Source organism: Benincasa hispida, chromosome 8 (genome assembly GCF_009727055.1).
Source record: "Benincasa hispida cultivar B227 chromosome 8, ASM972705v1, whole genome shotgun sequence".
Classification (NCBI taxonomy): domain Eukaryota; kingdom Viridiplantae; phylum Streptophyta; class Magnoliopsida; order Cucurbitales; family Cucurbitaceae; genus Benincasa; species Benincasa hispida.
Genome location: NC_052356.1, coordinates 29,676,210 through 29,689,521, shown reverse-complemented (window position 1 = coordinate 29,689,521; position 13,312 = coordinate 29,676,210). Strand labels below are relative to the sequence as shown.

At 31.3% G+C, this 13,312-nt stretch overlaps 2 protein-coding genes across 2 annotated transcripts; one reads left to right on the top strand and one right to left on the bottom strand.

Annotated features, from left to right (window-relative positions):
* Positions 1–3,126: 3,126 nt before the first annotated feature.
* Positions 3,127–5,720, top strand: LOC120083217 (O-fucosyltransferase 23). The gene is made up of 3 exons (XM_039038876.1): positions 3,127–3,617; positions 3,779–3,841; positions 3,970–5,720. The coding sequence occupies exon 3, from the start codon at positions 4,109–4,111 to the stop codon at positions 5,450–5,452; it is 1,344 nt and encodes a 447-aa protein (XP_038894804.1). The 5' UTR covers positions 3,127–3,617; positions 3,779–3,841; positions 3,970–4,108; the 3' UTR covers positions 5,453–5,720.
* Positions 5,721–8,432: 2,712 nt separating this feature from the next.
* LOC120083025 lies at positions 8,433–12,993 on the bottom strand. Its single transcript, XM_039038512.1, has 4 exons — positions 12,609–12,993; positions 11,620–12,250; positions 10,715–11,472; positions 8,433–9,157 (listed from the first exon to the last, which is right to left on the bottom strand). The coding sequence occupies exons 2-4, from the start codon at positions 12,010–12,012 to the stop codon at positions 8,776–8,778; spliced, it is 1,533 nt and encodes a 510-aa protein (XP_038894440.1). The 5' UTR covers positions 12,013–12,250; positions 12,609–12,993; the 3' UTR covers positions 8,433–8,775.
* Between the last annotated feature and the right edge of the window lie 319 nt (positions 12,994–13,312).

The window sequence follows — 13,312 nt, the reverse complement described above, 5'->3', positions numbered from 1 at the left end:
AATATAAGTACTTTGAAACTTTTTATTATAAAATATAAATATTTTTTGGTTTTTTCTACTTATAAGAATTTCCCTTGTTTTTTTTTGTTGTTTGATTTTTTTTTTCAATAAAAAGTCACATATCTATGTTTAAATTACTATTGTTGTATGAGAATATTGTGCGTAGGTGTATCTCCCAATTTTATTTTCAAACTTCAAGTACATCGGTTTATTTTAAATAATTTGATATAGTCCATAAACAATATTTTATATCTTTATGTCCTAATTTTTTAATGTGTTAACATCGTTATAATAACCATCGTAGATTGACCTAGTGATAAATAGGAAAACATAACCTTGATAAATAGCTTGAGAGTTAGATTTTAATTTATGGTAACCACCTGCCTAAGATTTAATGTCCTATGAGTTTTCTTGTCACCTAAATGTTGTAAGGTTATGTGGGTTGTTCTGTGAAATTGATCGAGTTATGTGTAAACTTGTTGAGACACTCACAAATTAAAAAAAAAAAAAAAAAAAAAAAGGAAAATTGTCTTTTTAGTCCCAAAGTTTTGAAAAATATGTGCTTAGTCCCTTAGTTTTAAAAATGTACCTTTTTAGTCCCCAAATTTATAAAAATAGCTATTTAGTTCCTGGGTGTTCAAAATGTATCTTTTTAGTTTCAAAGTTCATAAAAATAAATTTAAAAGTATTTGAAGTATTTTTTATTTTATTTTTTAAAAATAATTATATGATATTTAAAATTAAAACAAAAAAAAATTTAGAGAGGATATAATTTTTAAAAACTATACTTCTATTTTAAAATGTAATATACTTATTTAAAATAATACTATAAAGTTATTTGAGAGACTTTTTGAACCTATTTCTAAAGATTCGGAAACTAAAGATAAATTTAAAAACTCAAGAACCAAATGGGTCTATTCTTATAAATTTGGATACTTAAAATTCATGAGCCAAACACACATATTCTTCGAAATTTGACAATTAAAAAGGTAATTTTGTTTAAAATATATGTATAATATTGTTATAATCAGCCGCAAATGTGTAAATAATATATATCGACACCGACATATTTACGTAGAGGTGGGGGCACATGCCCCCTCAAATGGTTGGTTTATTTCATATAGACACGATTTGGTATAATTATCAATGATAATGTTTTGGCTTATATATATATATATATATTATATATTATTTATATTTATTTATTTATTTTATTTTCATTTATTTTTATGGCTTTTGAAGTTTCTTCTATTAATTTCATTTTATATATAATTTTAAACCCGTATTAGCATATCTTTGATGTAATATCATTCCCAATTTTCTAAGATATATATTTAGATATTATCTTAATATTTAATATTTAATTTTTTGATATACATGTAAATAAATATATATTACAAAACTAGTTTAAAAAAATTCTTCCATTTTAGTTTCAACCAATTGTATACATATTAAAAATATAAAATATTTTTTAACCTTTAATAAATTATATTTGGCAATTATTTGCATAAAAATGTATTTCCATTTTAAAATTTTTTAATAAAATTTAAAGTTTCTTTATTATTTTATATATTTACATGAATAATTTTATAATATTACTTAATCTAAATATTGCATATCAATGCATTTATTTAGATAAAAAATTTTCACAAATAGAAAACTATCAAACTATTTACATAATAGCAAATATATATATATATTATATATATATATTATATATATATATATATATAATATATATACTGATAGACTTGATAGATTTATAACAGCATCTATCAGTGATAGAAATTGATAGAAGTCTATCATTGATAGAAACTGACAGAAATTTATCAATATCTATCAGTGATAGAAACTGATAAAAGTCTAAAATGATTAAATTATGCTATGTGGATAATTTTGTAATATTACTATTTAACATATCAAATGCATTTATTTTTATATTTTGTATAAAATAATTATACAAAAAAATTTAGAATCTTATCGATTAAAACCTTGAACTAATAATTGTATTTATTAAAATAATTAGGTTAAATTCTTTGTTAGTGGTTTATTAATATTCTCACTTTATTTCATCTAAAATCAATTGGAAATCTCCTAATACAAGCATTTTTCTCCCAAAATCCTATCAAATTAGGCAAAAACTATAGGAAAATTCTTATAAATAGAAAAATTCAAAAAATATTTACACTTTATAGCAAAATGTTTCAAAGTGATTTCTACTTTTGAAACTTTTTGTTATAAAATGTAAATATTTTTAAATATTTTTTATATTTAAAAACACCACAAAACCATAACTCATTTTTGTTATTGAAATTTGACCCAAAATTCAAATATTATTTTAGAAAAGTGAAAACCATATTAAAATAATAGTACTAAATAAACACAAATTTTAAAAATAAAAATAAAAAATGAAATTGTTATCATGGGAAAAGTAAAAGTTTTAAATAGAATCCCAGAACAGTTCTAAATTGATTCACCTAAAAAAATTATTATTAGTTTGAGGTATTAAGTAATACAATATATTTAAGAAGGTATAAAATATCTGCCAACATGTAAACTTTTTTTTATTGATATTTCCATGTTCATAAATTCAAACATCAACAAAAGGGAAGAATCAAAATTTTTATTACGATTTAAAAATGATTAATAATATGAATATAATAAACATTTAAACTCATTAATCAAAATAATTTTTAGAAAATTTTTACCAATAAAAAAATATTAAAGTATTTATAGAAATAACAAAAATTACATTTATAGACTTTTATCGACATCTATCATATAATTACGAAGATAGGCTACTATCAGTTTCTATCATTTTATTAGTTTTATCAGTCTCTATAAAACATATTAACGTTTGCTATATTGTGGAAATAGTTTTCCTTTTTTTTTCTTTGAAAATTCTCCACAATTTTTCCTTTGTTTTCATTTTTTTTTTCCAAATATTCATCAATATTTGACGTAGACACTAATATTTTACCAATATTTTCATGAAAATAAAAGATATGATACTTTGACATTAATATTTTAAACTTTACTTAAAAAATAAAAATTCTAATAAAAAGAAAAAAAGAAAAAAAAAAGGTTTGGAGAGAGAAAGTTGAAAGGGCATTAAATGTGGAAGAAGGCAACAAAGGGTATGAAAGAGGAAGGAAGAAGGGAGAATGCACAAAGCTCTGCCACATTTGGGCTCCACAACCTCCAACAATCTGTACTTTCTTCTTACAAACTCCCTCACCTGAATCCTTTCTTTCATTTCAACCCTTTAATTCCTTCTCCCAGCCGCCATCTTCCATTGCCCCATCTCTGACACAGTCCCCATTTTCCCCATTTCCTTCCAATTCTTCCTCCTCCTTCATCCATCCACACCCATCATTTCTTTCTCTACTTCTCCTCATCATTTCCACTTTCTTTTGCTTTTCAATGAAGCAAGTTTTGTGGGTTCCTCGGGATTTCACTTTCTTGCATTGCATGTGAATCCCATCTCCTTTCCCACTCTTTTTTTCTCTCTCTCTCTGTTCTTCTGCTTTCAACTCTCCTCCCCATTTCATCAGATTCTCGATTTTCTCGTCTCTGATTCCCTTTTTTCCGGCTCTGGGTTTTGGATTTGTTCAATTGTAAGATCTACTGTTCAATCGCTTTCTCTGTTATTTGAATTTTGAACTCTCTATTAGTAAATCGTTTTGTCCCTATTATCGTTTGAAGATCTCGATTCTTCCTCATTTCTTAGTTTCTTCAACGTGTTCTGATGATTTGTTCTTATGGGTGTCTCTTATAGGTGTATTTGATTTTTGAAATAAGGATTCTGGGTGCATCAATCTTGTTACTCCATTCAATTAAGGTACGTGATGACGAAATGTGTTGATGGGAATTTTATGTTTTACCCTGTTTGATTCTTACTTTTTTGGGTTCTTCCGATGAATGGTTTCTTGATTGAAAATGGGTTTCTCTCGATTTTTTCTGTGACAGTTTTGAGTAGATGGGAGACGATTGACTTGGTTTGAGGGTCGGTATGATTTCTCCAGCATCGATTTGTTTGTGCTGGAGTAGCGAAATCGTATGGTCTCTGTTTCATTATTTTCCCGGCACTCATTGATTGTAGTTCTTAATGGAAGCATCATCAAATGGTAAACGCTCGATATATTGTCTTCGCTATTTCAATTCAAGGATTTGCAAATGCATTGCCATATTACTTGTTATTCCACTGATTGTTAGAGCTATTTTCTTCCCGTCGATCTCGAGTTTTGGACGGATTGAAGAGAATGGCTTAGTAGTCGTCCGTAATCTATCTCCATTTTATGGTTCCGATTTCGGTATTCGTATTGACAAGTTTTTGGAGGTCCCTCAGATTGTTTGGGGTTTAAACAATCAAAAAATAGCATTTGCAAGAGCTTCTTTAACTGCAAGAATGTTGAACCGAACTCTTTTGATGCCTAGTTTAAGTGCTTCCCTCTTCTATAAAGAAGTTGAGCGTTTGGAACCAATTTCCTTTGACAAGATCTTTCAATTTGAAGAGTTCAATTCTCGCTGTAATGGTTTTGTTCGATTGGGTCGTTACATGGATATTTCAAATCGAACGAACCCGATGGAACTGTCAAAAGGAAGCGGAAGGAAGTGGACGATCGAGAGGGATTTGGAACAATTGAATGAGTATAGCAAGGAACCATTAGATCAGTCAGAGGTGATTAGAATAGTTGGTAAAAATCCATTTTTATGGCATGATCACTGGCCTGTAAAGGACTATGCAAAGGTTTTCGAGTGCTTGGTTTTGGTTGACGAGATAGAGAAAGAAGCAGATAAAGTGATTTCAAGGATTAGAGAAGTAGGATCAGAGGTAAGAAGCAAATTCAATTCTGATGCTACTGATGTTAAATCTGAGAAGTCGTTGCAACCGGTGCCATATATTGCGGTCCACATGAGAATAGAAATAGACTGGATGATTCATTGTAAGAAGTTAGAACAGAGATCTAAAATAAACCAAATTTGTAGTAGCAAGGAGGAGATAATGAATAGGGTAGGGAACATTTCGGGACTGACAACGCCAATGGTCATTTATCTTGCCGTGGCAGATAGTTTACTTAACGATTCTTCGATTTTGAAAGGTTGGAAAGAAGGCTTGCTACCTTTTGAAAAGAAGAAATTAGGCATTGATAAGATCTACAAGAAGTATCCTTACCTCATACAGTCAGCAATCGACTATGAAGTTTGCTTAAGGGCCGACGTATTCGTTGGAAACAGTTTCTCTACGTTTTCAAGTCTTGTAGTTCTCGGGAGAACGCAAAAGCTAATGAAAACGGGGGTCGAAGACCTATGTGGTACAAATGTAAGGTGGCCTTCTTATGCCTATAACATATTAGGTGATTCAAATGGTCCTCAGAAATGGATATCTAATATGTCTGATATAAGCCTCAAGAAAATTAGCTATGGCTCCAATGATACCTCTTGTCAATAGCCGCTTACTCGATTACCCGAGATCGATTTGTTAAACTCGTTCCTATATTCTGAATGGATGGATGGATTGATGAGTTTTGAGGACACTTAGTACATCAAAAGCAAAAGCAGAGGATGATAAAAGATGGAGAATAACAACTCAATTGGTACAGTTTTTGTTTTTATACACAATTTATTGTTTTGTTAGACATTAGATGATATGATTAGTATTTTTTTCATTTTTGAGAACTCATTATTCAGTTTACAATTTATTTATTTATTTATTTCTTACAGTTTTTGTTTTTATACACAATTGATGCTGTATGTCACTGTATAGAGTTATTGTTTTGTTTTTGTTTTTGGTTTTGGTTTTTTTCAACTTCAGTATTGTTCAAAATATAATGATTTAGGTTTTGTAGTTTTAAATTTGTGATAGGACAAAATTTTCACCATTTTTTTAACAATACAAATTTTGAATTATAAAAATTAAGGTTACGTTTGGTAATCATTTTGTTTTTTTATATTTGTTTTTTAAAATCATTTTGTTTTTTTATAATGGTTTAAACAACCTAGCCAAATTTTGAGAGGAAAAAAAAAAAAAAGTAGCTTTCACAAAATTGTTTTTGTTTTTGAAATATGGCTAAGAATTCAATCATTGTACTTAAGAAAAATACAAAATTATTATAAGAAATGTGGATGAAATAGGTTTAACTTCAAAATAAAAAAACAAATAGTTACCAAATGGGTCTAAATTGGAAAGTTATTATGTTGCTCATATGAAAGTTTTATGTAAGGGAAACGAATCATATGCGTTCTTAACTTAATTTCTTTCAATATTTATTATTTTAAATATAAAAATTTAATCCTACAATTTGTGAAATTCATGAGATGAGGATGGGGTTGTTTTTTTTTCCGTCTATGCCTCTTATTTAATTTATAGTCCTCGCAAAATTCTCCATTAAATTTTGCATGAATTAGAGGAGGATTCGATTTTATGTGAAAAATTATTCCTCGTTTGTAAATCATTTTAAAGATAAATTTCTTAAATGGTTAATCTATAAGGAAAATTTTCATCTAGAGAGAAATTTCTTGAACCTCATGAAAATAAAATATAAAATAGAGTGCTGATATTTAATCATTATAAAAAGGAAGGAGGCGAGAAACGAGAAGCAAGAGCAAAATCTTAACCCTACTTGCACAATAGTCCATTTTTGATAATTTTATTTTGATATGCATAAGCAAAAGGTGGAAGAAAATTCAAGTTTTAAAAAGTAGGACTGATTCCATAGACCCAAATTTTAAAGTAAAAACTCAAACATCAAGTTTTGCTCCAAATATCAAGTTAATGAAAGTTAAATAAAAAAAAAAAATCAAGTTAATAAACAAAAAGGACATTAAATTTAAATGCAACAACAATTCAAATATATAAACATATAAACTATAAAGGGCATGTGTGGCCAGGTTATTTTCCATCTCCACCATTTTCTCACTTTTTTGCATTTTCCACCTAAACGAAGAATCTCTACCCCATTAAAAGGACTATTTGTATTAGGTCATATCCTTTCATGAATGTAAGGGGTGTTAGTCTAAAGTAAGAATTTATTTTTTCAACTTTATAATTTATTCCTTTTAATGTGGAGCGATTTTGAAATTATAACAATCTTGTCTTTTAAATTTCCGTATGGTTTAAAATAAGATAAAAAATTTGGGGAGAATCACGAAAATTTATGGAGAATAACTTTAGAAAGAGAAAAAAAAAACTTAAGAGGAGTGAGAGTTAAAAAAACATTGGAGAGAAAAAATAGTGAGAAAATGATATTGTTAGTAGCTTTTGGCTTTTACATCCTCTCTCTTAATGTTTTGTTTTAAAGAAAAATTCTTACCCCAAAACATCCCTTTCAAGCATTCCAATTGTAGGGCTACACGTGGTGTATTGACAAGATAATAGACATTTTTAGGACCGTTGTATGAGAGCAGTGCAATAAATTTTAAAATTCTAATAAACATTTAAGTGTGCTAACCTGGAATAAAAACTGTTGGTGTTAAGTTCGTTTGTTGTTTTTTGGTCTCCTTGTATGTATACCTTGCGTTATTCTTCTTCGTCTTTGCAAAACTAGTCTCAGTCCTCATTGCTCTCAAATTCAATAGTGGAACCTAACTTGACAAAATCTATTCTCCGTCATACTTCAAATGTTCTTTAGATAACTCGACGTAAATTCACTACTACTACTTAGATGATTGTTTTCGTATGCGGTTAAACTCATTCTAACTAAACAAAAGTGTCTTTTTTAAAAAGTTAAAAACTCATCACATTACTCCTCTCATTAGTCTCCATTAGTGATTTTGTTTCTGTTTTTTTTTTTTTTTTTTTTTTTTTAACTCGAATATATTAAGTCCTTTGTTGATATTGCAATATAAAGTTATACATCCCAAGCTACCTAGTTTTGATAACATATCTAAAATATAACTAACAGAGTGTTCCTAAACTTAGTATTCAAATAATAAAAAAGGGCTGTCATTAACTCATGATGGATACAAACAGTTCACTATTAAACAGACTCAACTAGAATATTCTTAAATATATTCTTTTCAGACCCATTTTATCTGATAAATACATGGCTCAATATATATGACCATTTATGCTTAAAACAATGGAAACTCATGTGCTTTTCACAGTAAGCAAATAACTCTCATCAGTTTTTGTTTTGGGCAGGAGGGATTTTAACTTTCTAAACTGCCAAAAAAAAAAAAAAAAAAAAAAAAGTGATCCAAGAGAGAATATAAAAGTAGCTCCTGATAAGTTCAAATCAGTCTGCAACTAGGAACATTAACAGCATCAAATGCTTTCCTAAAAAATGACCTCATCATGTTAGAAATGAAATTGAGACCATGTAAAAATAAAAAAAGAAAAAAAAGAAAAAGAAAAACCCACCCACTTCTGCAATGAGAAAGTTACATGACAGACATTCACAAAGGAAGGATGCAGCTAAAATTGCACATCATACAACAGAATGAAGACATTTCATTTTCATTGATTGATATCATTAAATTGTTGTCTATTTCTTTTGGTCTTTTCCTTTTTCCTTTTTTCTTCAAACATTTCTTTGGAAGAGGAAAGAAAGAAAGCTGATATTCTTGCATAAGATTCCTCCATTCTAATCTAATGCAAGGAGGACCTCTGAGGGTCACATCATAAATTCCAGCACGATTCAGTAGATAAAGAGAGCTTAACTACAGAACGAAACGCCAAGCTGTGCAGTGTAAATGAGGGAGGAAAACTAGAGTAAGAAACTCTTTTACCTCCCTTTTATTTTTCGACTTCAGCAAGACACCTAAAAATCGATATCATTGTACATAATCTTCGTAGTAGCTATCACTTATCACAGAAACGAACCTCTCAAGCCAAGGAAGCTGGTGTATGTCCTTCATAGTGTCGACATAAGAGTCTGTACATCGTGGTGGAGATTGATATGGTTGATGGTCACTCAGACTAAATCCCCCAGCGAGGAATCGTTGAATTAGTGCTAGTTGTGACCTCTCTTGCTCTGAGTACGCATCCATTATCATGGGGAGGGAATTAAAAGTCTCCCATGCCCACTGCTCAGATTCTTGGACGGAGTGGGTGACCACATTCTCAGAATCGTCTTCATCCCAAAAGGCGCATTGGCAGGTCTGTTCTCCATCTTGATACTCAACACCACAAGAATAGCAGAATTCATGCCCACACCTGTAAACACATCAAGCAAAGTAATATAAACATCAATGACAAAGTCATGTACATAAGGCCCTGGAGCAACTAGCTTACAACAAAATTGAGTGTTGCCAACTAGTGGATCATTTTCATAAAACTTTTGAAGTGCAGATATTGAATCTCATTTGCCTGTTACATAGATGTTTAAACCTGTGCCGTGCACATTCAAAGATCTCAATTCGCCGAACACCCACACAGAAATAATAGTCACTAAGTGAAGAAAGAATGTACATCAATGGGTTTGGAAAAAAGGCCCTTAGATTCATCATCCAACCAAGTGTTAGGATCTCAACATTAGAATCTACTAGAAGAAATGTGTGCAATTAAGTTACCATTACAGCTTTAACTTGGTAGAAAGAGATGAGAGTTTCATGGGCAGATTAGATTCACAACCACAAACAAGCAGGAGAAGTGCATCGACGAAAGGTATTTCTTCAAACAATTACATAATATATATTATTTACCAATAAGCTATTACACGAGGACCAATCAGCAAAGTCTTAATAAGCTATCACACATCAATCAATTCTTATATCAGCAAAGTTAATATTATGGTGACCAATATTTAGCCGCCATTGTGCGAGTGAAAACAAGAATAAAGTGTGCACAAACGTTGGTTGATGTAATAATAGCGTGCTCAATAGACTAGACTCTTAGACTCTTAGACTCTTATGATGTATTAATAGGGTGGTTAATACACTAGACTATTGCATAAGAGTTTTACCATTTTCCTCCACAACAAAAACAATTAATATCTTCACACACCACCATTAGTTTAAGTGAAGGTGTTCCATCTCTAGAGAAATCCACAAAAAGGTTGTGATCAGCTCAGACTGCACACTGTATAGGGGCAAATAACATTTAACATGCTTACTATTATGTGTTTGCCCACATTCTATTTCTTCAAATAAGTTAGTATACTCGTGATTATATACATCAATCATGTTCATCACATTGAACAATAAGCTGATACAACATATGCGCCAAATTAAAATTTTTTCTACAGGCATTGCATTCACAGAAAATGGTAAAACTCTGGGAACATTTGCCTCACAAATTCAATAACTTGGGTTCGATAGGATTGACGTGAGGAGTTTGAGTTTATGTCATTTGTATTTGAACTGTGTAGACTAGAGAAATAAGTTCCAACAGGTAATGTTCAGTGGATTTGTGATTCCTAGTACATAGCCTAAAAGGTGAAATTTAGAAATATGAATTTATAGTAGAGTTTGTGATAAACAGCAGTTCCCGAGGGAGATAGACTTGATCAGTAACCGGTGGCAGCTAGAAAAATTGTAAAACAATAAAAGATCAATAAAAGATCTAAGCATATAAAGGGAAGATTCTGTTTGTACGTGTATCTAAGTTTTAGTTTCTCAACAACTTCTACAACTCAATCCTTAGAAATCTAACATCCCACACTAAATTTATGATATATATTTATGATGATGCTGAACCACCGGAACTTCCACAATATCTAACAAACAAAAAGGTTAACGTAAAAAAAGCGAGATTTGAAAGATGTAGCCTTACCAGCATGTCATATGGTAGCAACCATGAGCCAATTCAATCATCCTATGACACTCCTGACAACGCCTCCACCTTTTGTTTTGTGCAAGACGATGTAAGGTAATATCTGCAGTGTCTCTCTCCTCTAATGGAACACTCTGAAATTCTTCACAGCTCATTGACGAGTGCCAAGGAACTTGACATTCAACACAGATAAATCTCTGACAAACTGGACACTCAATACAGCTATTATCTGATTGACTTGATGAGCTTGCCCTAGCTGACAAACATTCGCTGGGGTCTAACAGGACAGAGCAATTTGGAAAGGGGCAGTAAATTCTATCTGAGTGAATATTTGCTTCTGCTAAGGTATTCTCTAACGATTCATATAAAGTCAAGGGAAGAAAAGATTTAAACTCGTTGCTTGTGATGTAGTATTTGCATCTCAACTGAGGGCATCTAATGGGAACTTGAGATGCATCTACTTTTCCATCAACATAAGTCTTCATACAATGAGAGCAGAACTTGTGACAACACTTTAATGCAACCATCATGGCAGATGGTTTATTGTCACAACAAATAGAACAATTTTCAACTGATTTATCTCCTTTTTGTGGACAAGAAAGAACCCCGATAGCCACTTTGGCAAGATGAAGTGGCTGCTCAAGATCAGTACTTGAAGAAAGGTTCAGGGAAAAGGCTTCAAAATTACTAGCATGCTCCAGAATCCTTTCTTTCAGAGCTACAAGAAGTGGAATTTCAGGATCCTCTTCATTTGTTATCTGTCAAACATTCACGTTATCTTGAGCATATAAGAAACTTCTGATAAGGAGCACGACTAAATTTCCAATAGAAAAGAAAAAAAAATGATAATTAGCATATATTATATCATAACAAGCAAAATTAGGCAGGTTGGGGAAGTAATTAACCTGTTTATATAACAGATCAGAGTCGGTGAAAGCTCGAATACAGCAGACATCGTTCTGCATAGCCTCTACCAGACCATCCATTAGAGCTAAATAATCAGCAACTAACTCATCAACATAAAAATCAAGCTTTTTCTGGACCTGAACAAAAGGGATTTTCCCTGATTTTTCCATGAATACTCCAATACCAGAAAGACCAGAAGCGGGGTCACCAATCTCAGCTATTGAAACGCCCTTAAAGAACATTTTCACCGAAAATTCATCAAGATCCTCAGACTCTTCTTCCACTGCCTCCTCAGTCTCTTTCCATACTTCGTGATCTTCACAACAACTTCGAAAATCTTCAACTTCATCTTCCTCAGCTGGACCATGAGAGGAGCCACGACGATGCTCCATTCTCCCAATTTTTCAAACCACCCACAAAACCCAAATGGTTTAGAATTAAAGTGGCAGTAAATAAGAGAGAATACCCACCGGCAAAAGAATTTAAGACTATCTTTCACAATTCTTAATTACTCAAAAGAATCACGTGAAGAAGCTTATATCCACCAGTAATCAAGAGTCCAAATTTCCAAACGCCCACTATAAGAAAATCAATCTTCCTCTAATCTGCAAATTGAAGCAGCAATCGCTCCTAAAATCACAAAAAAACGATCTACATCACTTGGGAATTCTTTTTAAGTCTATATTCTAGATCAAAAAGCGACAGAATACCCATCACAGAATCAAACCAAAAGGCTTAAGATTCGTAAAATTTCCACATCGAGGACAGGGAATTCCAAAAATCGAATACTAAAAAGAGGAACATGTCCGAATTGCTGAAAATGTAAATAAAACAAACAGTTCTCGTATTTTCTGGGCAAATCAAGATCGACCACTAAGCACCTAGCCAATCCATCAAACCCCATTTATTAGCACGAGCAAAAAATTTACAGAAACATGGGGATTAAAGTATTCAAAGAAAACAAAGGCAAGAAATGAAGATTCCATACCATGAAAAAATTCACCTCATGTGAAGGGAATTCTGGGGACTGAAAGATTTGTCTGTGGAAAAATGATATTAAAAAAACCCTAATCTGACAAAGTGGAACAAGGAGCACCAAAAACCAGTGTTAAAAAATTCTCTCTCCTGACTCACACACACTCTCTCTCTAGAAAACAAGTGGATCCATTGATTGGGATTTTCAGAGAGAGTAAGATGAATCAGAAGAAAGAAGGAGAAAGGAAGAATTTTGAGTTAGTAGTGGCTAATTTGATGGCGTAAGATGAAAGGAAAGTTGGTTTTGTGTTGATGGGGTTCGTTCTTGTTGGCAATCTCGTTCGCTCGGTCTTTGTCTTCGACGCTTCCTTGGGTTTTTTCTATAATTTTTGTTATGCTTTTGGAAAATTGGACAGCACAATTAACCCAAACATGGAGAAAATATAATATAATATTAAATAAATATAATTATATATATATATATATGAAATTCTGAAATTTTCTTTATTTTCTAAAAAGTTGGGATTTCTCAACCATCTTCATCCTCTTGCAAAATTCACAAAATGTCAATGTAATATTAAGACATATAGACAACGCTTCGAAAAATGAGGGCATGACACATAATAAATGGACTAAGCATGAACATCTAATGGACATCTATTATCATTATATTTATAATATTCTCTGCCCATTATCTATATGAAATATGTCTCGCTT

What these genes read in the sequence shown, in the direction of transcription:
- LOC120083217 (XM_039038876.1), top strand. Translation starts at nt 4,109, where the DNA reads ATGGAAGCATCATCAAATGGTAAACGCTCGATATATTGTCTTCGCTAT.
- LOC120083025 (XM_039038512.1), bottom strand. Translation starts at nt 12,012, where the DNA reads ATGGAGCATCGTCGTGGCTCCTCTCATGGTCCAGCTGAGGAAGATGAA. An exon ending in CTGATCTGTTATATAAACAG is followed by an intron (nt 11,473 to 11,619) that starts GTTAATTACTTC and finishes AATGTTTGACAG; the next exon opens with ATAACAAATGAAGAGGATCC. An exon ending in TGCTACCATATGACATGCTG is followed by an intron (nt 9,158 to 10,714) that starts GTAAGGCTACAT and finishes ATGTGTTTACAG; the next exon opens with GTGTGGGCATGAATTCTGCT.